Source organism: Camelus bactrianus, chromosome 8 (genome assembly GCF_048773025.1).
Source record: "Camelus bactrianus isolate YW-2024 breed Bactrian camel chromosome 8, ASM4877302v1, whole genome shotgun sequence".
NCBI classification, from domain to species: domain Eukaryota; kingdom Metazoa; phylum Chordata; class Mammalia; order Artiodactyla; family Camelidae; genus Camelus; species Camelus bactrianus.
In genome coordinates, this window is record NC_133546.1 from 42,677,182 (window position 1) to 42,702,996 (window position 25,815).

General features: G+C 41.4%; 2 protein-coding genes across 5 annotated transcripts in view; one reads left to right on the plus strand and one right to left on the minus strand.

Moving 5' to 3' along the window:
• The window catches only part of TUBE1 (tubulin epsilon 1), a 21,014-nt gene extending 15,196 nt beyond the window's left edge, over positions 1-5,818 (plus strand). For both annotated transcript variants that reach the window (XM_010965437.3, XM_045524532.2), the window contains 3 exons: positions 3,872-4,012; positions 4,620-4,794; positions 5,038-5,818. In XM_010965437.3, coding sequence (XP_010963739.2) covers positions 3,872-4,012; positions 4,620-4,794; positions 5,038-5,196 — 475 coding nt within the window. In that variant the 3' untranslated portion in view covers positions 5,197-5,818. The remainder of the gene's footprint in view (positions 1-3,871; positions 4,013-4,619; positions 4,795-5,037) is intronic.
• A 264-nt stretch (positions 5,819-6,082) lies between these two features.
• Positions 6,083-22,561, minus strand: CCN6 (cellular communication network factor 6). Of its 3 annotated transcripts, none has more exons than XM_010965442.3 (5): positions 20,946-22,532; positions 15,334-15,631; positions 11,501-11,743; positions 8,111-8,304; positions 6,083-7,032 (listed from the first exon to the last, which is right to left on the minus strand). In XM_010965442.3, the coding sequence occupies exons 1-5, from the start codon at positions 20,991-20,993 to the stop codon at positions 6,751-6,753; spliced, it is 1,065 nt and encodes a 354-aa protein (XP_010963744.1). In that variant the 5' UTR covers positions 20,994-22,532; the 3' UTR covers positions 6,083-6,750. The 3 variants fall into 3 exon arrangements, with proteins under 3 accessions (XP_010963744.1, XP_045380491.1, XP_045380492.1); XM_045524535.2 differs by lacking the exon at positions 8,111-8,304 and adding an exon at positions 9,582-9,645 and having other exon boundaries at positions 6,743-7,032; positions 20,946-22,552; XM_045524536.2 differs by lacking the exon at positions 6,083-7,032 and adding an exon at positions 9,582-9,645 and having other exon boundaries at positions 8,167-8,304; positions 20,946-22,561.
• Positions 22,562-25,815: the final 3,254 nt, after the last annotated feature.

Consider the following 25,815-nt stretch of genomic DNA (forward strand, 5'->3'; position numbering starts at 1 on the left):
ATATATATATGTACCACATAATCTTTATCCATTCATCTGTTGATGGACTCTTAGGTTGCATCCATGTCTTGGCTATTGTAAATAGTGCTGCTGTGAACGCTGTGGTGCATGCATGTATCTTTTCAAATTAGAGTTTTCTCCAGATACCTGCCTAGGCATGGGATTGCTAGATCATAGGGTAAGTCTATTTTTAGTTTTTAAAGGAACCTCCATATTCTTCTCCATGGTGGATACACCAATATACATTCCCACCAACGGTGCAGGAGGGTTCCCTTTTCTCTACACCCTCTCCAGCACTTGTTATTTGTTTATCTGTAAAGCTTTTGATTTCTGCATCAAATCTGAACAAGAGCCTTGCTGGGTAGAGTATCCTTGGTTGTAGTTTTTCCCTTTTCATCACTAAAAATATATTTTGGCACTCCTTTCTGGCCTGCAGAGTTTCTGCGGAAGATTCAGCTGATAGCCATATGGAAGTTCCCTTGTATCTTATTTGTTACCCCCTACCTCTGTTGCTTTTAATATTCTCTCTTTAATTTTTGTCGTTTGGATTACAAATGTATGTCTTCACATGTGTCTTCATGTGTTCCTCTTTAGGTTAATCCTGTATGGGACTCTGTGCTTCCTGGACTTCGGTGACTGTTTTCGTTCCCAGTTTAGGGAAGTTTTCAGCTATCATTTCTTCAGGCCCTTTCTCTTCTCCTGGGACTCCTATAATGCAAATATTAGAGCTCTCAATGTTGTTCCAGAGGTTTCTTAAACCGTCCTCATTTCTTTTCATTCTTTTTTTTTCTGTTCAGTGGTAGTGATTGCCATTCTTCTGTCTTCCAGCTCACTGATACATTCTTCTGAATCATTTAGTCTACTGTTGATTCCTTCTGGTATATTTTTCATTTGTTATTCTTCATCTCTGGTTGTTCTTTATATTTTCTAACTCTTTGTTAAAAACTTACGGCTTCTTGTTCTTTGCATCCATTCTCCTCCTGAGTTCCTTGATCATCTTTACAATCATTATTCTGAATTCTTTCTCAGGTAGATTCCCTATCTTCACTTCACTTAGTTCTTCTTCTAGGGTTTTATCTTGTTCCTTCTCTGGAACATACTCCTCTGCCGCCTCACTTTGTCTGAGTTGCTATTTGTAATTTTATGGGTGTGGTAGGTTACTTATGTTTCTCAAACTTAGAGAAGTAGCCTTCTCTAGGGAATGTCTTACGCGTCCCAGCAGTGCACACACCTCTCGTCACCCAAACTGTATGCTCTAGGGGTTCCCGCTAAGAGGGCCATGTGTGTCCTTCTGTTACAGCAGGCTGTGTGGGTGGTCTTGTAGGTTTGATTGGCCCCTAGTCCAGGCCCTACCTTGTGTGAATGCTGCTGGCTGTTTGGCAAGGCCTGGTCCCAAGGTAGCTGGTTGTAGAACCCAAGGGGGCCCTAGGGCTAGTGCTGGCTTCTAGCAGGTGCAGTCAGGGTCCCGAAGACTGGGGGTCTCTTGCCCACCCACTGGCCGGTGAAGCCAAACCATGGGGTTAGTACTGGATACTGGTACACAGAGCTAATTCCTGTTGTCTGGCTGCAGGGCCCAAGGATCCCAGAGCTAATTTCAGGTTGTTGGTGAGGGGGTGCTGGTTCCTGACACAGTTGGGTTGAGGTCCAAGGTATCCTGAAGGTTGCATTGGCCTGCTAGTAGGGAGGGCCAGGGCCTACCTAGTCCCAGCAGAGGGTCTGCCCTGGTTTGGCAGACTCTTCCGCAGGCTGTAGGTTCCTAGTTTTGATGCTCTGGTATCTGCTCCCGGTGAGTGAGGCTGGTCTCAAGGCTTGTGCTGGCTTCCTGGCAGGAGGGGCCAGCAGCTGCCCACTGGTGGGTAGAGCTGGGTCTTGTCCTCTTTTGGGTACACTCGTGTCTAGGGGTGTGTCTAGAGGTGGCTGTGGGCTCAAGAAGTCTTTAGGCAGCCTATCTGCTGATGGGTAAGGCTGTGTCCCACCCAGTTAGTGATCTGGCCCGAGGCGTCCCTGCACTGGCACCTACAGGCTGTTGGGTGAGGCCAGGTCTTGGAGCTAATGAGCCTGGATGGCAGATGCCAGGAGTGTTCACAGTTGAATGTTCCTAAATGTTTTGGATATCAGTGTCTACACCCCCGTGGTGAGCCACAGCCACCCCCTGCCTCTTCAGGAGACTAAGACCAGCGGGTAGATCCTACCCAGGCTCTATTCAAATTACTGCTTTTGATCTGGGTCCCAGTGCCTGTGAGATTTTGTGTGTGCCCTTTAAGAGTGAAGTCTGTTTCCCCAGTCGTGTGGGGCTCCTGCAGTTAAGCCCCACTGGCATTCAAAGCCAAATGCCCTGGGGGCTCCTCTTCCTGGTGCCAGACCCTTGGGCTGCAGAGCCTGACGTGGGGCACAGAACTCTCATTCCTGTGGGAGGGCCTCTGCAGTATCATTATTTTCCAGTGTGGGGGCCCCCACACGGGGAGTATGGGATGTGATTACATCCTGAGTCCGCCTCCTTACTGTCTCATTGTGGTTCCTTCTTTATGTCTTTAGTTGTAGAAGATCTTTTCCAGTAGGTTCCAATCTTTTTCATTGATGGTTGTTCTGCAGATAGCTGTGATTTTAGTGTGCTTGTAAGAGTTGGTGAGCTTGGGGTCTTTCTACTTCATCTTGGCTGTGGTGGTTGTGCCTTATATTAATAGATGCCAGTTCTGTACCTAGCCTGTTTTTATCAATGAAAGTAATAAAGCACATATTAGTGTCTATATGCTCCTTGAAATTCCGTATTTCTGTAAAGATAAATATCCCAATAATTATAAATAGCTCCTTACTAGTTTTTATATTTTGTGACAAAGGATCAATCAAGAATGAGTTTGCCCACTTGCTGTATAGTGGTTCTTAACCTTTTCTGGGTTTCCTTGAATTCATAAAAATGTCCAAAAGCACATATGCACCAAAATTTTGAACACAATAGAAGAGGATTCATGAATCCCCCAAAACTTATCATCTACTAAGGAAGTCCTCTATTCTTCTTGCTGTAGGACAATCAGGATAGAATATAAGCTCCTTTAGAGTAGGGCATTTTATTGTTGCTCCTGGCTGAATCTCTTTCACTTAGAATAGTGCCTGGCACATGGTGGGTATTTAGTAAATATCTACTGAATGAATAGGCAGCATAGGGTGATATCTGCAGCTCTTCCCAGACATTCTGCAGATTCAGCACACACAGCTCTGGCTAGAGTTATCTAGGGAACCTAATTGTATTTGTATTAAGTGGTATTTAAGAACCAGACTGGGGTCATAATTAAGAACCTAGGAGCCTGTGTATTATTAGATAGAAACTTGATCAGTCACTTTTATCTTCCTCTCTTTAACTGAAGGATAAAAGAATGAAGTTAAAAGACTTCATTCACTTAAAAGTCTTCCTTTTGAGGAACACTACTGCAGAGTTGCATCTCTTTTGGAGCTTGTCCTTTAATAGTTTCCTCTTAATTATTCCTAACTAATGTATGCTATAGTTTATAGAGACAAAGTAATTTTAATGTAGTAGGTTTTCAGTTAGTTTTGATTGTTCTGACACTATGAAATAGATAAGCATACTGAACTAAATAATACACAAATTTCATAAATTAGTACTATGTGGAGCTCACTAGTGGTGTAGTCAACATTTTGTGGCTACCTGAAGTCACCAATATATTGAAGAGCTTTTTATTCCCCTCTAAAATAGATACCGTGTGATTTCCTCTCTTCTCATATTTATCAAGATTGCTTTAAGAAAGTGACAGCTGAGATTCAGAATATATTTGTGTGTGAAGTTTACCTATCTGTTCATTTTATACATAGAAGAAAGGTGTATTTTGTATAAACATTGACTCTTTCATTGTTCTAGATTGGATCAGATGTTTTCAGATGCCTTTAGTAAAGATCATCAGCTAATTCGGGCTGATCCCAAACACAGTCTCTACCTCGCCTGTGCCCTCATGGTTAGAGGAAATGTACAGATTTCCGATCTTCGCAGAAATATTGAAAGGTTTGATTTTATGTTTCAAGATAATCTGTTACGTGTACTGTTTGCATCACTGCAGCATAGTAGTAGAATAGCATTGTCCCTCAACTAAAGTGGGACCTTAAGCAAGCTACTTAGCCCCTCTGAGCCTTGTTTTCCTCAAATGTAAGGTAAAAATAGTATAAGGTTGTTATTTATGAGGATTAAATGATATATGAGGTGTTATTTTCTGAAAGTTTTCAGAAAATTTAACTATTGTTACTGGTTTTATTACCACCACTACTACCATTATACTGCTTCTGAGTTTGTTTCATTATAGTCTATTTTTAGGAAAACTGCTCTTTTGAATTAAAAAGGAAAATTATAATCATTGCTTTTCATCCTCCAGTTTCTAATGTTAAGGAGTTCTAGCTTTTTGAATCACCATCATGACCACTCTTGTGTCCCTTAGTTCACTGTCAGACTGTACCATTCTGCTAATAGGAAAAAACAAAAAAATGATAATTTACATTATAAACTAAGCACTTAGAGTGGTACCATCAGTAATGTCATGGTTTCATTCATGTGGGCTGCCATAATATGGGAGACATTTTAGTACCTTAATTCTTACCTTTTAGTTTTTGTATCTCAGATTAAAGCCTTCTCTACAGTTTGTGTCCTGGAATCAAGAAGGCTGGAAGACCAGCCTGTGCTCGGTACCTCCTGTGGGCCATACCCATTCATTATTAGCTTTAGCAAACAACACATGCGTGAAGCCTACCTTCATAGAACTGAGAGAGAGATTCATGAGGCTCTACAAGAAAAAGGTAATCACTGGTACACCTTTCTAACTGTAAGTGTTTGTTTGGCTTTCTAAGATACACTCTCAAGAATTACAGTTACAAATCAGAGGTGTTCCTGTCTGCTGTGTTCTGTACTGATGATAACTGAAGAGGAGAGGCTTACTCAGACTCCCCAAATGAGAAATCTCATGAGTTTATAGGATAAGATAGTATTGTCTGTACTAAATATCCTGAAAATGGTCAGCATCATTCCATTGTTATGTATAGGCTCATCTTCATCACTATCTGCAAATTGAAGGGATGGAGGAAGGCTGTTTCACAGAAGCTGTGTCATCTTTATCAGCACTCATACAGGAATATAACCAACTGGATGCCACAAAAAGCCTGCCCGTGGAAGATATACCTAGGCTGAGCGTAGCTGTGTAAGAAACCCTCAGGATACAACTTCTACTCTTTCTTAATTTCACATTGTTTTTTGTCCCCTTACCTTTCTGTTTGAGAATTTTTGTGATTCAGAAAGCCTGTGTGTTTGTCATATTAAGAAGTATTCTTGTCTGAAAGAATGTTTTTTTGTTGATGATACCACTGTGTGAAATTAGCAAAGTCCTAGTGCCTTAACTTCAGACATTTGTCTTCCAAAAAGTCCCCTTTTCTAAAATTGAGAGAATGGAGTTCTTCGACATTTTACTTTATTTATAGTCTCATACTTAGGCATTTATACAAAGATAATCATGTCTTCAATAAAAATCTTGTACATAAATATTTTTATATTTATAATTTGTTTTCATATTCTGCTTAAATTCTGATTTTTTAAAAGTAACTACAGGGAGTAAAAGAATACAATATAAATATTTTTGTGTAATATATCCACTGACTTCTCAGGAATAGATTTTATTAACAACAACTGTCAAGGAGGTTTTGTTTCTTCTTTGGGTAACCACTTGTTTACACTCTAACATATATTTGTATTAAATTATTTTTAAATATAATGCTTTTTTATTAAAGCAGTTGATTTTGTAATAATAAATGTCCAAATTTTTAAACTGTGCTACGTATCAGTTTTGCTTGTCACTATTTATATAAACAAACAGAACATTACTGAACTTGATATTTTCTTCCAAACTTTGCATTAAATGACTATAATAGTCTAGTGACAATATTCTGAGTACTCTAAATCTCCAGTTTTAATCTTCAACATTAATTTACTTTAATCATAATTTATATTTAAAATTCATAGGTGAATTTATCACTTAGGGAAGTAATTTTTAGAAGCCAAATTTTCAAACCAAAAAAATCTGCTTTCTTTAATGTTATTTTTATTTTTATTTATTTTATTTTTTTGCCTTTTCAAAGTAAGGATACTGCTCTTGGTCTCTTTATCTTGGAAATTAAATTTTTATAGTACTTGGTATAAACATTTTTAGATTACAGTTGTCAACAGTTGCCAAAAGTTCCATTTTTCTCCTTCCAAAAGAAATCTTAACTATCCTGATAATCAAATACAAGGCAGTGGAAATAATAAATAGGAATAAGATTAAGCTGTAAATATACTTAAGAATAAATTTATACTCTTGCTTACACGATAACGATTACATCATCTGATTGGAGCATAGGCACATTGTCAGAGTACAGATAATATGCTTTTTGCATATCTTCAATAAATTATTTCAAATTTTATAGAATAAAATGTTCTCTTGTAAATTGTATTTTTCCATTATATGGAATACATAGATGGAAACGAATATCTGTATTACATAATTAAACATTTTAAAGAGTGCAATTTTACTGTTTTCATAGTTTACATATATTTTTAGGAGAACCTTTTTAAAAGCTTTCAATGCCTTAAATACAGGTATCTGAGACTAGCTAGGCATTCTGAGTGTTTTAAGCCAATATAGTAGATTTTCCACCCTTTAAAAACCATTCTAAATTTTAATGTAATGACATGATTAACCTTAACTTTTCCCCATGTGCTTGGTTTTATAGGATCTTGAGCTCAGAAAATATATCTCCTGGATCTCTACAGTTTCTCTGACATACACAAGATGTAATCCACCGCATCTTCCATTTAAATGACCCTTCATTTGGGCAATCAAACTGAATAGTAATCATTTTAGACTTGTTAGGGACACAGCATCTCTTATCCAAGCATACTCCACAGAAAGTGGGTTTGTAACTCTGCGTGCTTGAGCATCCAGAGAAGACAAATTTCTCAGCTTTGAAGAGTTGGAAAGTAGGTTGGCATGTTTTTCCTTTGGGGATCTGAAAAGATACATGACATTAAGCAGTCACTCTTTAAACTTCATTACAAGGGTTCAGAAAAGTGACACTTTATAGAATACAAATACAAACATAATTATTTTCGGGGCATTAACAGTTGCTATTTAGTGACATCCAGCCCTCTCTACCTTTAAAATCCCCTCTCACCAGAGGAAGTTTTAAGTCCTCCCTGTTCTTCTTCCATCATATAGATTATAGGACCCATTTCCTAATGTTTTTTGCTGTCTACCCTTGACTTAGTTCCACAATAAATGAAAATTTCTATTTTGTTTAGTATCAAGGGCCATGTCTTATTAAATATTTATTTACCTAAGACTTAGCAAATTCTCAAACACAGTTTTGAGTAGATGGATAGATGAATAAAAAACATCTTAATCCCTCTGAAATTGAGTTGTCAGCTTCCTAATGTGATAGGGAATAACTTTTTGGGAATAAGACTGGTTTTGTAGCGTTTCTAAAAACTACTCTTGAGACATTCATCTTGCCAAGTTCCAGAAGTAGGACTGGGTCTAGTTATACAAAGCAACCTTAAAATATCATATCATAGTCCTTTGGCATGTACTAGATAAGCAAAGCGTTTTGGAAATGGTGTGGTTCGCTCTCCATGTTGGTGATACATATCTAAGATCAGAACTTCTCTGATGTTTATAATGTCTGTTTTCATAATTATGATGTATCAGCCAAAATCTTTTATTAGTGGCTTTGGTTCCACTACATGAAATTCAAATAGAAAAAAGTCAGAATCTGAAATGGAAACGGATCTACTCTTAAAAAAAAAACACACACACATGGTGGGGTACCAACCACAACAAATCAGGCTGATCAAGACCCACACTACTAGAGTGTCTAGAATCAACAGGGTATCATGACCCCTCTCATAAAACTTTTCACACAAAGTACAGTTAGATTAATACCTGCTTTCCTCCAAGATAGTCTGACTTTAAGAGTTATAATAAGGTGGTTTTATTAACAAACACCGTTCATGCCTTAAACACACATTCACACATACTTTTCAGGGGTCTTAATATTGGATTATAATAAAGTTAACGCTAAACCTTACCTTTACCATGTTTGATATATTGCTGTCACAAGGCTGAATATAGCACAGTCTTTTCTCTTTTCTCATTTCACAGTTGCTATTTTCATTGGTTACTCTATTAGATATTCCCATCCCACATGTTCTGGAGCAAGGGGTCCACTTTGTTGCTTGCACAAGACATTTTCTTTTCCATATAAGTGGGAGATTCCTATAAGCTAAAGTAAAGAAGTATATGTTTGTGTGTGTGTGTGTGTGTGTGTGTGTGTGTGTATATATATATATATATATATATATATATATATATATATATATATATACTCATGTAGATAATTTTTAATCATTGTTAAGAGTTAATAGATCTGAACCTTTATAGAATATAATTCAGAATAAAATAAGCTTATGGTCTAATTTATCATTCTCTCTTTTTTCCACTTCCAAATCACCTTTCAATCAAGTGTTACAGTCCAATATCTTAGGAGGAATAAAAATACTTTTTGAAAAACTGAGTAATGTACCCATTTGCTTCTTTCTGCTTGGCCAATCCTCTGAGTACTAACTCAGGTTTATATGCTGATGGATATCTGTCTTTTCTCTGGTTCTTGCCTCATGCTTGATACTATTTCTAACAGACATGGAAACAGACATTAGTAGGATTAGGGAATTCAAGATAATCTTTGGAACAACGTGGTCTTAATGTTAAACTTTGCGATATGTTAAAAGCTACGATAGAAGAGTTACATTTGAGAATTCAGCTATCAGTGAGACCAGTTGTTTTTTTCTCCACTTTTTTCAATCCAGTCTTTTAGAAAATTCTCTACATTACACTGAACAAATGTAAATAATCATAGACTAAGTCATGGAAAATGTCCATTCTATTTTATGCATTCAGCCTAATTGTTACATTCCCTATGGTATCAGGCCTATGGTATTCCCTCTGTTGGTGAGCCATTTCATTATCACTTCAGAAACATGGGGAATGGATGGGTGGATGGATGGATAGATCTGTGGGTGAGTGGGTTGGACAGATGGAGTCCCCTTCACTCCCTGCAGCTTAGGAGCAACAAGGGGGGGGAAGGGGGTGAATAATGAAAATAGAAAGAGGGTACAGTAACTCTTCCATCTCCTTGTAAATCCATTGGGAGCTCCTTGTATGCTCATGAATCAGGCACTTGGTTCATTTTAAGCAAACTACATATTGGTTCATTGTCTCAAAGTATTTCTTACAGGTTAATACACATCCTAAAGTGGATGCTTCGGGAGCAAGGTGGTGATTTGAGTTTGCAATTGAATACAGCAAAATTCTTGCTACATTACTTTTAAAGGCCAATTTTTAAAAGACTCCCCTAAAAAATGCTTTCTTGATAGGAAATATCAGTCACTTTGAAGTATGTGCTATCTCTGAATAAAAGAATACTTTGATACCGCTTTCAGTGTTATTACAGTAGGATCTTCAATTGCACATAGCACTGAAGGGGAGGAAACACGGAGATACCTGGAATGTAGGCAACAGTTTAAAGACCACAGCGCAGGAAGCAGATTAAAAGCCTGGCACGCATCTGCAATAAATAAAGGGAGGTTAGATTATCGTGTTACCGGTAACCCCACTTAAAGTTACGCCAAGAGCTGCAGTTTAGAAATTTGCTTAACATTCCATTAAAAAGCAAGAAGCCAGAAGAGGTTTTTAAAGCAAAGGTTTAGTGTCTGATGAGCAGTGAAAAAAGCATGAGGGCAGCAGTCACTGCATGCTTCCTGCTAACCAAGCAAAAGCTAGAGTCCAACCAGAGACCATCTGGAATTAACTACATTTATAAATTACTATCACAAATGTATCTTAAAGCCTGTGTGTGTCATTGTGCTTCATTTTAAAAGCTAAACTCCTGTCTGGGCGCATAAATACAGTTTTGAAGTTAAGCAGAGGAGAGATTTTTTTGTAGCAAAAACACTAACCACTAAGAATGACCATCTGATGCCTCCTCCAGCCAGGTTCCAAGTAAATACAATGAGATTGCTCTAACTTCACAGAGGAGACCAACTTGACCTTTATCCAAAGGTCTTCACTTGTGGATAACTACTGCTTTAAGGTAGCCTCTCACCAGGGAGCCTCACGCACAGGTTCTAAGAACTTGTACTGAGTCACTCAGATCTAATTAAGAAAACCAACTGTTGTACGTTTTGGGAAAAAAAAATGGGGGCTTATAATTTCAAAAGTTTTAGAGTATTATTACTATCATGCTGTTAGCTGAATAACTATGTATGGTAAATGCAAATTCTCAACCTGGGAAATTTTTTCCAATCAATTGGTATAATTGAACTCCCAAAGGAGTTCAATTTTCAAGAGTCAGTTTTCAAATATCTAAAACTTATTTCTCTGATTGTAGTTACTTTTATTAAATATAAGAGTCAGTTTTCAAATATCTAAAACATTTCTCTGATTGTAGTTACTTTTATTAAATATCCATATAAGTGAATTTAGAGTTTTTAGCATACATAAATATTCTGTGTTTCTATGGTACTTTTCATTCCTTAAGCTTTAAATTTCAAGAAGGCATTCTTGATTTCTGGATGAAAACACAGATAACCAGTTATCATCAACGTTGTCCCTTTTGAGTCCTTTCTCACCTCTGCTTCATTTGCTGGCATTTTGAAACTCCTGTCTCCAAAAATTCCTGGCACTTCAATAAGATGCTAGCTTAGAGCAGACCAGGATACAAGGTTTATGAATATACTGATACCAACTGTAAATGGCCAGGTTCTCCAGATGAGTAATAAAGAATCTCATTACAAGTTTCTGACCACACATACCTGGGTAACCTACTCAAAAATGCCCGTGTGTCCATTTATTTAGAGAGAGAGGTTGGTAATTGTTAAGCTTTACTTTCAGAGTAAATGAAAGGGAAATTTTTTATCAGCAGTTTTCTCTGTTTTTAGAAATAATATTTACAAATTCAAATATTTTCCATCAGTAGCCTTCCATTTCTGCTTTTATCATATAGAAAAGTTGCCTTTGGAAATTTCTGGAACTGGAACCTCACACTTCTTGCTCATAATATAATGATACAAATAAAAGTTTTTCCAGACCAGGGTGCATGTGAACAGTATTAAGTCAGTTTTCCTGAGAAGAGGTTAAATGGAAATAAGCAGAGGTGGTAAGATTTTAGAAGAGTTTTCCTGACCTAGTAGAGCTTTTGAAAACTGAAATAGTTCACTGGAAAAATCTAGAATAGTATAAAAATCCCTTTTTCAGACATTTAGAGCATACCTGCCTGAGGCAGAGACTGGGCACGACAGCACACTCAGTCTCACACTGACCACCAGTCAGCAAGTACTAACTGGGTACCTTCACTACAGAACAGGGACATGGACAAGAACCAGGCGAAGCCACACATGAGAAACAGTTCTACTTATGAGCACCTGGCATTGTTTTGTAGCTTGTTGAAAGCTGCTGTTGTGACGATGCCAGGCCACATTTTGATTGATCAGTCTTCTTTCCACCTTTAGCCCCCGAGCAGTGACTGTCAGCCAGCTTTGGTATGAACAGAGGTGTGCATCCAATGGCCCCACTCACACAGAGGCAGCTGAACAGTGGATGGGGCTGGAACACTTGGCCATTATGATAATGAACCCTGTTGAACTCACATCCCACAGCTACAAGGTCTGAAAAGAGAAAAGAGCAAAATCACCCCAAAAGCCACAACTGATAGTCTAGACCTCCAGTTATAAACCACAGACGAAATTGCTATCTCCTTTATGAAGTATAGTTCTCAACTTCTAGGCACCAGCTGGAACCTCCTTCACAGACATCTGTTAAAAGTGAAAATGAGACATTTTTATTATATCACAGGCTATTAGCCCCAAATGGTCACCTTTGTAATTAAGACCCTGTTTCCTGTTCTGAAGTAAAGTTAAAAAATCACTATGACTCTAGAAGTGAGATAATGATCGTAAACCTCAGAGTTGGGTTGATGGCTGGTGAGACACAGCTCCAACAATAAGCTGGGATATATTCCTAGGAAGTTAGGATACATGAATGGATGAAGAAATCATAATTTGCTTAATCACAATACTGCATAGTAACTGATTTTTTTTGTTAAGAGAATTAGAAAAAACTTTCACTTCCTTGGAGGGATTCTTGACCTGGATCAGCAGTTTTCAAAGTGGGACTGTGAACCCCTGGGAGTAACTGAGGCCCTTTCACAGAATCTGCGAGGTCAAAACTTTTTAGAATACTAAGATGTGACTGATGTCTTCACTGTGTTGATATTTGCACTGATGGTGCAAAAGCAGTGGTGGCTAAAACTGCTGCTGGCACCTGAGCATGAATCAAACTGTACAGGTTGTCACTGTATTTTCCTTGCTGTGCACTTATACATTAATGTACTTAAAAAAAAAAAAGGTTTTAATCAGGGAGGGTACAGCTCAAGTGGTAGAACACATACTTAGCATGCACAAGGTCCTGGGTTCAATCTCCAGTACTGCCATTAAAAATAAATAAACCTAATTACCTTACTGCACAAAAAAAAATTTTTAGTAAGTTTTTGGTTTTACCTAAGAATGGCCTTAATGATATAGTAAAAATTACTAATTTTATTAGATCTTATCAAATACATGTTTAATATTCTGTGTGACAAAACAGGAAGCATATATAGAGCATTTCTCTAGAGATTATACCGAAGTGCAGTAGTTATCTTGAGGAAAAGCACCTGTGTTATTGTTTGAGTTGTGGGCTGAACTAAATACTTTTTTAGTGGTAATTTCCCCTGAAGAAATGACTGACAGATAAATCATGATTATTCAGACTTGGGTATTTGGCAGACGTTTTCTTGAATTATCAACAAAGTGAGCCTGTCACTTCAAGGAAAACAATGAACAGTACTTGTTGCCAATGATAGAATTCAAGCTTTCAAGCAAAAATTAGAATTTTGGAAAACTTGTATCCACCACTGAGATCTTTATAGCTACCTAATATGTAGACTTTTCTGATGACATGGATATTAATGTGATTTATAAAAAAAATCTACATAACCCATTGTTCCCAACTGATATTTTCCAAATAATTAATGCAGTGGTATTACAAAATTATGCACGAAGAAAAGCCCCATTCCAAGTAGGTCTTGGATAGACTAGTGTATTTTAAAATCACAGAATTTGACAAGCTTATTAATACAGTTTCAGATTCCATGTGATACAGCTAATTTAAGAAACTCCATTTCTCAAATTTTAATACAATACCCAAAAAGAATACTCACAGTTATTTGAAAAGTCTATTAAAATATTCCTTCCTTTTCCAAAGATAAATCTTTGTGAGACTGGAATCCTTTCATATGTTTCAAACCAATACAACATACAGCAATAGGCTGAATGCAGAAGCAGATGTGAGTCTAGCTATCTTCTGTTAAGCTAGACCTTAAGAGAGATTTGCAAAAATGTGAAACAATTCCATTTCCACTCTTCTCACTAAATTTTTCTTTTGAAAATAAATTTTTTTCACATATATATTATTCCTATTATTTTGCAATGGGTTTGTTATTTTTTAATGAATTAGTAAATATCATGTACATCATGTAAATGTAAATATTTTTACATTTCTAATCCACTAAATACCAACAGATAACTCACATAAACAAAATCTCTTTGGGTCCTCATTGACTTCTAAGACTAAAGGGATCCTCAGACAAAAAAAAAAAAAAAGCTTAAAAACCATTGTTTTATATCACGAATCAGCACATTTTCTGTAAAGTTGTATCTTAGCTTTTATAGACTATTCAGTCTCTGTTGCAGCTACTGGACCTGCTGTTGTAAAGCAGCCACAGACCATATGTAACTGAACTGGTGTGGCTGTGCTCCGATGAGGCATTATTTACAGAAACAGACTGTAGGCCAGGTTTGGTCCCTGTGCCATAGTTTGTGACCCCAGTCAGAGATCATCCCCACCCCATCCTCATGGCTATGCTCTGTTAAAATACTCATCACATTGCACATGAAATTACTTGTGGAAAGATCCATCTGACACAATAAACTGTGACGCTGTGGAGGCAGGGCCTGTATCTTTTTTCCCCTGTGGTGTCCTCAGCTGCTGGTCATGTTGCCTGGCTCAGCAGTGGATGCTAAGACTTTGTTAGGTTAATGAAATAACTTGCCCAGCACTGTTTGGGAGAAAGGGGTGTCCTGAATGCCAGAGTCTGATAGGTCATGTTTTCCCTCTTAAATTTCCGTAAGTAATAGCTAACACTTTTGAGAGTTTACTGTACATCAGATATTGTGCTAGGTGTTTTGGGTTTTATTTCATTATTTCATTTGATCCTTCTAACAACTCTATAAGATAGGAAGTGCATATAATATAATTAAGCCACAGAGAGGTTAAGCAATTTGATCAAGGTCACTCAGCAGACAGAGCTCAGAATTTGAGCCCAAAGCCTACATTCTTAACCAGTGTAATAAAGTGCTGACAGGGGCATCAGGCTATCAAACTGGAATGGTTCCACATTCAGCCCACCTCCAAAGCTGTGTTCCCATTCCATGCTCAGTCGAACTTCAGCCAGTAATTTGCCTTCCCATTTAGGCTTTTCCACAGAGAAACTCAACTGCCCAGCTGACAGAAGTTATTTCTCTTCCCTGAGAAGTTTTATTTTTTAATCCTAAATAAATCAGCATCCTGAATTATTTCCAAGGTGTTATTGTAGGTTTAGATGGTCTCAAGCAGCCTCCAGAGCTAAGATCCATAACGCTGAGGGTCTGGTTGTCACTTAGGGTACCCCTACCTTCCTTTTTACAAATCTGCCTCAGTAACAAGCACAGTAACTTGATAGTTGGGAAGTATGAGATTAAAGCAGTCTGTCTGAATATTAGGTATGTATCCTTACATGTTAAGCGAGATTGTTTTTAGTACAGAAAAGGCTGAATTTACATTGTTTTTTGACAGTATTAACAAAAGATGTCATTTTGTGGCACTTTAAGAAGTCAGACTCTATGTACCTAGTTTCTCCTATTTTTATCATTAAAAGCAATCTTACTTGAGAAGAACTGCAAGATCATTTCAATGCAATAAAAATAGCAGGTTTCTGAACATGTGTAAATACCTGCTCATTTCACATGGTGTCCAGCATGACAAAGCCAGTCTTATTGGTGCATGAAAACCAAACCCACCTCATAGTCAGACTAAGCTGATTGTTCCAAATTAACAATTGGAGGAAAAAAATCCTGTCTAGATTCAACATCTTCCAGCTGGCCCAGAAGGAAATACTTACATGCACACACTCCGGTCTCGTACCTAGGCCTGTCTGCTGAGTAGTCACAGTACAGCCCTTTGTGGGGGTCACAGAGGTCAGCTTCGTTGCAGGTGTCCCCTGGTTGCTTAGCACAGATTTTACAGCATCCACAGCCATCTCTCACCAAGCTCACTCCAGGAGGGCAACTGGGCTTCTGACGAGGGCATCTACAGGGCCAGTGACAAAACTGTTTACGATGGTGCACTTCTGACGCTTCTCCAGGCCTTCCTTCAGGTGCCGTGTCGAGCAGCCCAGTACCCTGGGCCCTGCAGCAGAACTTCATTTGACAGTAAAGTTGAGATTAGAAATGGTTCCTCAAACTAATTCCAGAAGTTTTATTAGAAATAGGATTTCTCGAAAATTGCTAGAATGGTGCAGTGAGTTGTAACAATAATAATATCTATCAGTTTTTGACATGACCAATCTCTTAAAACTTCTCTGCACTCAGCCTCCAATGTATGACTCCTGCTCCTCCTTTCTCACTGATGGCTCCTTCTCAGTTTCTTTTACTGGTTTCTTCTCATCACCTTCATCTCTCAACAGTGGTGCCCCCTGTGGGTAAGACTTCAGAAGTACCTCCCTTCACTGTGTCTCTGATCTCTACCCAGGCCTCTCTCATGAACTCAAACTGCCTCCTTCACAGATCTCCACTTAGATACTTGCCAGGCATCGCAAACTGAACATGACCCCAAACAAACTCCCAATTTCCCCCTCTAATCTACTCTTCCTTACAAGGGAAAGAGAGAGACAGGCGTGCCAGAGAAGATGTGATGGTAGATGCAGGGGTAGACAAGATGCCACTGCTGAAAGGGGTCCTGAGCCAAGGAATGTGGGCAGCTTTTTAAAGCCGGAAAAGGCCAAGGACAGAGTCTCCCACAGACTCCCCAGAAAGAACACAGCCCTGCCCTGATTTCAGCTCTGTATGGCCTATTTTCAGACTACAGATGTCCAGAATTGTAAGATAGTAAATTCGTGCTGTTTTAAGCCACAAAGATTATGGCCTTTTGTTACAATACCAATAGGAAACCATACAAACCATGCAATAAATGAGGACCATGAGGGTCAGATTATTTAATCTGCTCGAGGTAAATGGTAGAAGAGGGACTTAAACCAGGCAGGTGGATCATAGAGCCTGGGCTCTCAATCCTTACCCTCCTCCCTTCCCCAGGCCAGGGTCTGGCCACAAACTAGCTTTGATATTGAACTGATCACTGAATCTCTGCATCTGTTTCTCCTCACCAGCCTAGACTCTCCCCCTAACCTCACAATGAACTCATTCATTTCTGCTGGGTACACCCCACTTGGATGTCCCACGGCACCTCACCATCTCCCTTCCCCCAATAAACTGCTCCTCCACTAATCATCTCCACTTTTATGAATGGTGGCACCGTCCACTGAGTTCCCCAAGCCAGGAAGCTGAAGGTCAACCTCATCTGCTCCACCTCCTTCATCCGTCACACCTAAAGTCACCGACCTGCAGGCAAGTGCAGGCCCCTGAGCACAGCATTCAGGACCCTCCTCATTCAGGACCCTCCTGGTCTCTTGAGTTCCTTAGCTTCCAGCAAGTGAAAGTGTCTGTGATTCTGTGCATATCTGATGCTGTGCCTTCTGCTTGAAATCTTATTCACCTGCCCCGACTCCTTCACTGAGTTATCACCTTTTCCAGAACTTTCTGTAACCTCTCCATGCTCCCTTTTACATGTCTGTGTACTGAAATTATATGTTTAAGTGCCTCTCCACTCACCATAAAGCTACCCAGCCTCAGGGACTGCAAGTTGACTTGCTAGTGTACTGTTAGCACTTCGCACAGTGCCTGGCAAGTAATTTCTGTAATTAACTCTCCATTTTTATTTCATGGACTGGAAGGCAGTTGGATTGATCCAGAGATCTAAATCTCCTTCCAACTCAAAAACTCTACATTTAAAAGTATCCGTTTGAAATTCCACCATTAATCCCTCAGTCTTTTTTCTTATGAAACACATAACCCCCAGAGTAATGTGTTCAGCTACTATTCAGGTTGAATATACAATGTGAAAATAGACTTTGAGGATACAGTGCTGCACTTCTGGAAGAGGAGGAGGGGAAAAGGAAATTTCAAATGTAGAAGGGAGTAGAAAGAGCGAGGCTAGAAATAGTGAATGAGTGTCCACTTCTCAACCTTGCCTGGGTTCAGCCGTGGTTACCAGGGACCCCTAGCCAGGTTCAGTGGCCTCTCAGCTGGGCTCATGTTCATGGACCTTCTTGGCCCTCTCCTTGCCCCACCCATCTAAGGTCTTTGACTCTCAATCAATCCTCTTCCTTGGCTTTCAAGGCACCAGCCTCCCCAGTTCTGCCCCCATTTCTAAACATACTTTCTCAGTCTCCTTTGCAGGCTCCTGTTACCCTGATTTGGGTTTACAAGTATTTCATGACCTTCATGTTTTGCTGTTCTCACTCTGCACACTGTCTCTTGGCCATCTTGTCCACCTCCTTGCCTTCAATTTCCACCGTATGCAGCTTTAAATCTAAATTTCCATCCAGGACTTCTCCACTGAGCTCAGACCCATACAGCTGACTGCCAAATGGACATCTTCACTAGATGGTCCTACTGAGAAAACTTACATCCCAAACTTATTGCCCCACCCACCTGAGACAGCTTCTCTGTACTTTGGAGTTAGAATCCAGGAGTCATCCATGTCACCCTCCCCACCCCAACCCCCCAAAGTCATTCAGCGACCAATCCTGCCTATTCTCCTCACAGCCCTACAACTAGTCACTCTTTCCCATCTTCACTGCTGCTAAGTGCTCTTGTAGCAAGTTTCTAACTGCTCTCCCACCCTCAAGAATGACTTGTCCAATGAATCTATGTCACAGCTGGGAGTATCTCTTTAAAAAACATATCTGATTTTACTCCTCAAAGCCCATCAGTGGTTCCTTCTACTGTCAACAGTACACAGCCCAGACTTCTGAGCACGGTGTCTAAAGCCCTCTGTGTGCTGTTCTCTCTAGCCGTGGCGCTCAGTGCCGTCTCCTCCTATGCCGTGCAGTGTACTAATGCGCCAGGTCGGTTTCTCCTCCATGTTTTTCCTCATGTTGCTCCCTCTAACGAAGTGCCCACTCCCAAAACTGCCCACCTGGGGACACCTGATCACCTTTCCAGTATTGAAGCACTTCTACATAATCTGAGGTCACAAGGTAACACTGTTGAAAACCACAGATAAGGAGAAAAATCTTGAAATCAGCCTGAGAAAGGGGGGAGTATTACACACAAAAGAATAACAATAAAAACAAGATCTGACTTGTTATTGAAAGGAGGAAACCAAGACATCCTTCAGTAGGTGAGTGGTACCTCCAGACAGTGGAATATTATTCAGTGCTGAAAGAAAATGCGCTATCAAACCATGAAAAGACATGCATATTTCTAAGTGAAAGGAGGCAATCTGAAGTGTACATACTGTATGATTCCAAATACATGACATTCTGGAAAGGGGCAAAACTATGGAGACAAAAAGATCCATGGCTGCCAAGGGTTAGGAGGAGCACAGAGGTGGAGCACAGAGGATTTTTAGGGCAGAGAAAATACTCTGCACGACAATGTAATGGTGGATACATGTCATTATACATTTGTCCAAACTCATAGAATGTACAACACCAAGCGTGAATGCTAATGAAAACGAAGGACTCTGGGCAGTTATGATGTTGTCAGTGGGGGTGCATCAGTTACAACAAATGTAACACTCTTGCAGGGGATGTGGATAATGGGGGGAGGCTCTGCACTTGTACGGGCAGGCAGTATACAGAAAATCTCTGTACCTGCCTCTCAGGTTTTCTGTAACCCAAAAACTGCCCTTAAAAATTAGGTCTTTTTAAAAAGGAGGAGAAGGAGAACAAGACACCAGGAGACAATACTAAAAAGAAAAAACAAAACTGTCAACCTGGGATTCTATCTCCAGTGAAACTATCAAAAATGAGGTGAAATTAAGACATTTCCAGATAAACAAAAACTGAGAGAAACTGTTTCTAGTGTGCCTGCCTTACAAGAAGTACTAAAGGAAGCTCTTCAATCTGAAGGGAAAATTACAAAAGATAGCAATTTAGAAATACAGGAAGAAATGAAGGGTCCTGGAAATGGCAAATATGTGGTAAATAAAAAGGATTATATATATTTCTTATCTTTTCTTTGGACATTTTGATTGTTTTCAAAATCAAAATCTCACAACAACAAAAGAATCATCAGAATGACGACACAGAAGGAACGAGGGCCTTGACCACAGAGCTGAGCTTATGTATAGCTGGGATCTTAGATAACTTTCATTTATTTGATCTTTAAGCCTCAACCCTCCTCTGTAAAACAGGACTAATAATATCCACTTTGCAAGGTTATTTTGAGGATGAAGTTCATGACTAAAGTGCCTGGCATACTACTTGGCACATGCTAGGTGTTCAGTAAAAGGTAGGTATTATCAGAGCCTTCAGAAATTCACAATGGCAAAGTTAAGGAAAATAATATTTTTTTGTTGCTCTATCTATAACCTTTTTTTGTGTGTTTGCTTTTGTTTTTATTTTGGGCATATTTATGTTGGAATATTTGCTGTTTAGAGATATGTTTTAGTTCTCAATCCAGGAAAATGACAGGCCTTTTCCAAGAATGGTGGAACAGGAAACAAGCAGTCCCATCTCACCCCCACTGGGGAAAAACACCCCTCCCCATTAACAGTACCACTGACATCCTTGCTACGATCCTTTTAAAATTTTAAATCTCTCCCTTTATAACAAAAACAATTTTCAGTCCCTTGTTTTCTAAAATAACCTACCATTTACTGTCCCGATCAACCACAGACTCGTCCCTGTTTCCTAAACCACCAGGTTTCCAAAGCTCTGTCCTCTGGTCTAGCAATAACCTCCACCATGTAAATAAATCCATAAATAAGTCACCTTGTTTCGATCTTCTTAAAAAAAAATACTAAGGCAACGAATTGCTCATATTAAATTAAACGTCCCTTTGGTCTGCTGCTTGAAATATTTCAAAGTCTCTGCAGACTGCTTCCCTTTCATGAAAAGTGAGAAACACATGGGTTAAGAAAAGACTAAGTAATAGAATGTTTTAAAAATACACATGTTTGTTCCCAAGCGCTCCTTTCAAACAAGGACAGGCTTAGCTGAAGGAAGTCGTCAGGATCACTTTTTCCAGTGGCTCCAGGCACATTCTGCTCCAACCGCGGGGAGCTGAGCCCTGGCCGCGCGCCCACCGCGGGGCACCGCTCACCCCACCCGCCGCGCTGGGCTGCAGCTCCCCGAGCACGCGTGCGTGTCAGGCCCCGCCAAACCATACATCTTATGAAAATTTGGGAGCTGTTCAAACACATCAGAAGCAGGATTAAGTGCCCTTACCTGAAAGGGAGAAAAGTTTTCCACTCTTTCCTGAAGCTAATGAACTAAAACAGGACTTGCTGTGGAGAGGAAAAATGGCTCCCCACTCGTCTGCAAGTATTTCCACAAGGAATGCATCCCTTCTCTCCCCCCATCTTCGCCTGCCTTTTTATTTTTGACCTGGAGAAATAAGAGCTGCCGCAGTCCCTGGGGGCAGGAGTGGCGTGAAAGCCAGGACCTACCTGCGACAGAGCAGCCAGGAGGAGCGTGGAGAGGAGCGGGCCCCGCATGTCCCCGGCCCGCGCCGCAGCTGGAGATGGGAGGCCGGCGCCGCACAAAGCTCTCCTCTGTCTCCTGGCGGAAGGACCCACGCCTCCACCTCCCAGCTCCTCACTTGGTGCTCCTGCTTTCAGACTCTGCTTTCCCGGATCCCTTTTAATACCTTGTTTACTTTCAGGCGACTCTTCTCTTATTTACCTCCGCGGTGGCCAGGGGCGCGCTCCTCCCAGGCTGAGAAGGGCAGATCAGTGATGACTTCTGTTTGAGTAACTGTTCTACCCGCTCCTAGAGATCAGAGCCCAGCCTTGGGCAAAATGATGAAGTTAGATGAATTTTCCCTCCTTAGCCTCAGCCTCTCGTCTGAGTTGGCCTGCCCCAGGCCTTCTCTGTGCTGCTTGCTTCCCCTGGCGGGTACTGGCCTGACCTCTGCCCGCAGCGGTCGCATCACAGCCTGCGCTGGGGCTTCTCCCTCCACGTCCCGAACAGGATCCCACAGGCCTTTCCTGACTCCCCCAGCTTCTAATCGCTGTGCCCTATACTTACCTCTACTACAGCGCGTCTCTCACACCAGATGGATTAGGTTTGGGGAAATGTAGATGGAACACAGGTGGACGCCTGCTTGAGGTGCCTGGCCTGAGGGGAAGCCCCCTTCTGTGGTCAGGGCCTCATGAGAGTAAAGTTAACCCCAATCTTTTGGAGCTAGGGTAAAACAACTGCACTAGTGGCTGTCATTCATTTAACAAATTCAGATTTTTTAAAAAATTATTACAGATTTGTGTCCCCCTATCCTTCTAATTCTGCCCCCTCCCCTGGCCTGTGTAGTCACCAGCCCATCTCCTGTGTCCAGTTGTGTGTGACCTCGTACCCGACTTTCTCGACCTTGGTCTTTGACCAGTTATCTTGACAGGCGTCTGCCATGAGGCTTTGTCTTCTTGTGGATCCAGGGTCTGGCCCACCTTCCCGGCCCATCCTAGGGCCGATTTCTATTCCCTTTGACCTGTTACCTCTCCTCCTTTTACCTGTTACCTTACCTCTCCTGGGCTCACTGCTTACCTTTGTTTCTGTGTATAAAGACATAGTGAGTGGAACTCACCAGCCCAAGACCTGGAAAAAAACTGGGCCAACAACAGGGAATCTGGGGTCCTCAGAGACCAAGGACTCCATAAAATGTACACATATCTTCTACACAGTTTACTAAGTAGTCAATTACCCCATAATTATATACACACCAAACAACAAGGAATACCCAGTGTACTTACAAGGTCCACTCTTTATCCCTTCCCTCCTCCCTGAGAAATAGGACAAAAACCTGTGTAATAGGAAAGACCCTCTGTATTCGATTACAAGTTAATCACTAAAGGGATGCTGCCTATAAGCTTAAATTATACATAATGGTCCATCTCTGGGAACCCTGCCTCCCAAGTAATGAGGTTAAGCTAAAATACCTTTGTTTAGTTCACAGGAAACATCCTGGCCAGGCCCACCTGTGAATGGCTATGGGAAGGAAGAAATTAACACATGCCTTCCGAATCCAGCCAGAACCAGGAAATCACTCCTCCTTTTAGCATAAAGGAAACCTGAAATCTGACTCTGGGAAGATGGTTCTTTGGGACACTAGTCCACTACCTTCTACCTCAGGTCTGCTGGCTTTCCAAATAGTCACCATTCCTTGCCCCCAACAACTCATCTCTCGACTTACTGGCCTGTCATATGGGGGCAGTATAAGCTTGGACTCCCGAGAACAGCGTAGCGAAGGAAGATGGGTCCACATTGGTCCAATCTGACTATTATTTTTCTCTCTCTGGCTTAACACCATCTGACCTTTGGGTTCCCAGCCTCAGTGATTCCTGCATCACATGGGCCATGAGAAAGGATCATTTCTTATTTCGTCACTGGTTTATCAAAAGCAGAAGAATCTAAGCCCAGGATTAGCATAATTATCAGCTACATCCCTCCTATTCCAAATGTGATGCCATGCATCTGTTTAGTGTTTGAACTTGAGATTCATGCTCCCCACATTAGGTCTCTGTGAAATGCTGGCAACAGCAGCCATTTTTCTGGAAATGGCTTCCCTCCCTCTGCAGTCTCTCTGCCATGGGCCGGGAAGGTGTCATACTCACCATCCTTGCCTCTTGGTAGGGAAGGAACATCCTACTTGAGAATGAACTTGGAATTCCCCAGTGTATGGAATGGATGGGTCTGGATTACCTGCTGTCACATGTGTTTGGACATCTCCAGCCATGGGCTTGCTCCTGTTTAGCTAGTTCAAGCCTACTATGGATGGACTAAGTGAATAGGATATTTCTAGAGGTTGGGACTGCCAACTTCTACTTTAGATGACAAGAGCCATCACGGTGACATCCTGCTCTAAGCGCTTCCGTCTATTATCTCATTTAATAAAATGTCCATCTGCCTAGGTGTTCATTTCACAGGGGTTTGGCTTATGATACACATTCAAATAGACATGTCACTGAGCATAACCAATGTTTGCATCCTGTTTCATGATTTATAAGGAAGTTCACATGTATTATCTTTTTTAATTTCACAGCTCAGTGAGGTAGGCAAAAGCGTATTACCATCCTCATTTAACAGAGTAAAAAGTTGAGGTTAAGTGATTGTACTTGGTCAACAGAACACACGTAATCCTCCAGAGCTATATAATCTATGGGGAGAGAAGACGCTGAACAAACACGCAAAGTATCCATGGCTAAAAACTGAATACAAGCTAAGAGCTAATAGCAAAGAACAAGAAACCACATGAGAGAACAACAGGTAGGAGCTCATTTAGATTGGGGGCAGGGAGGACGCCTGTGAGGAGGTGGCACAGAGAGCTGAGAGAGGAAGCTGGCTGAAGACTTCCGGTCCAGTGCTCTCTCCACCGGCAAAACGCGCACCTCCGATGGTGACACGCTCTCTCCGTGAAGCGCACACCCCACTGCCCTCGCCGTAGGATTCCTGAAATCCTTCTATCAGGGACATCATCTCGGCTAGAACAGTGCCTTCTCCTGGGAGGTTGCGCCACCTAGGCAGGCAGAGATCAGCGCCACAGGTCTGCAGCACACTGAGCAGTGGATGAGTCTCCCTTCCCTCATCCCCTCGTCCTTCTTTCCTTCTCTTATCCATGGTGGAGAGGGAACTATTGTCAGTCCAAGAGAAGAGACAGACATTACTGGAGTAGGAACGCTCCAAAAGTGTGCGTCATGGACTCAGCGGATCCTCGCAGCATCCCTGCCGGGGGGTCCGTTGACTACCATCTTTGAGGAAACTGAGGAGAGCAAGAGGTAGAACCAAGATCCCGAGCGTTTAAGCCACCTGCTCTGCTGCCTCTCTGCGTGGCCTGTGAACTACACAGTGCTCTGTAGCAGGATCGTTCATCCAGATACTAACTTGCATTGTGTTCTCAACGTTCCCCCCGCCCTTGGTCTCCTCTCTAATTTCGAGAAGTTAGTGAGGCCATTTATATTCCCTTCCGTCCATCCTCCAAGCAGAAGACGGAAGCTGCTAATGCTTTATCTTGTCTTTTGGGAAACTAGATCTCACTGAAGAGCTGAGGCTGGGAGGGGAGAGGGGAGTGAGTCTGCGGCAGCACAGAGGAAGCAAGGGAAGCAGGTGGGGTGGAGGGTGGGGGTGGGGACTGGACACTCAGGCTGTCTCTGTGCGAGTTCCCCGAGGCCCTCTGTGTCGGTGCAGAGCCCTCAGTGCCAGTGCAGACATGGACCATCAGGGTGTGGGCAGTCAGCTCGGAAAGTGTGGACCAGAGGCCTGGCCTCTTTCCCAGGCACCAGCTAGGCCTCCTGGATTGTTGTTTAACCTCTGATGGTGGCGGTGGTGGTGGTGGGAGCCACACTCCAACGGCGGCTTAGAATAATACATGTCTCTCCAGATGGAGATGGGGGAGGGTGGCTCAGAGCCAGGTTTAACTTAAATGTGAACTTTAATTTTAATTAATTAATTAATTAATTTAATTAATTAAAATTTGAATTTGAAGGAAATGAAGAAACAGATGTTTCCTACACTCCCAGATTTGTGGCTTCATGTTCAGCCTTGCTACAAATACTGTTTAGTCTCACAAAACCACCGTTCTCCTGGAGTGAGCGCTCGCCCCTGAAAATCCACAGGCCTCAGAACCACAATCCATGCCAGGATGTCTATACCAGCGTCAGCTCTCTATCCGCCTCCGGCTGGTTCTACACCTAGATCTCTAATCGGGGATTCTTCCAGCCAGTTGCTATTCCAGCCCCATGGTGCTGAAGGACAGTCAAATGGCAGGTCTTCAATCCAAACTTCTTGGGTATTTAAAAGGACTTCTTTTAAAATCACCCTAAAACTGCCAAAGCTAGTCATGTCTATGATCTTGCATAATTTATCCACTGCATCCTTTTGTGCCCTGTTTCTAACTATTACTAATTGTTGCACTTCTCATTTACCTCTTTCCTATGTGTATGTCTTCTGTTAAATGTAGCTTTTTTTTTTTTTTTTAAAAACAAAGCTCTCACCTGGAGATCCCAACATGAATTTCATGATGCATGACTGGGAGAGCAGGTTTACTCTCTCTTCCTCCACTAACCTACACAAACCTCTTTTACCAACACCTGTGCACTCTCTGCGGGGCTGCACCAGGCCTGCTAAGGTGCTGCCAACGCCCCCACCTGGGATAACGGTTGCCAGAGTCCCAGGATGGCCTGGCTCTGCTTGGCCTCCCATCCAGCTTGTAGTGAACCAGGTCCAAGAATGAGCAGCCCCTGACAACCACAACTCGCTGGCCCTGCCATCTGCGTGGGCCTCGCAGCAGAGTCTCCTTGAAAAGAAGCAGGTGCCCTCGTTCCCAGGGCA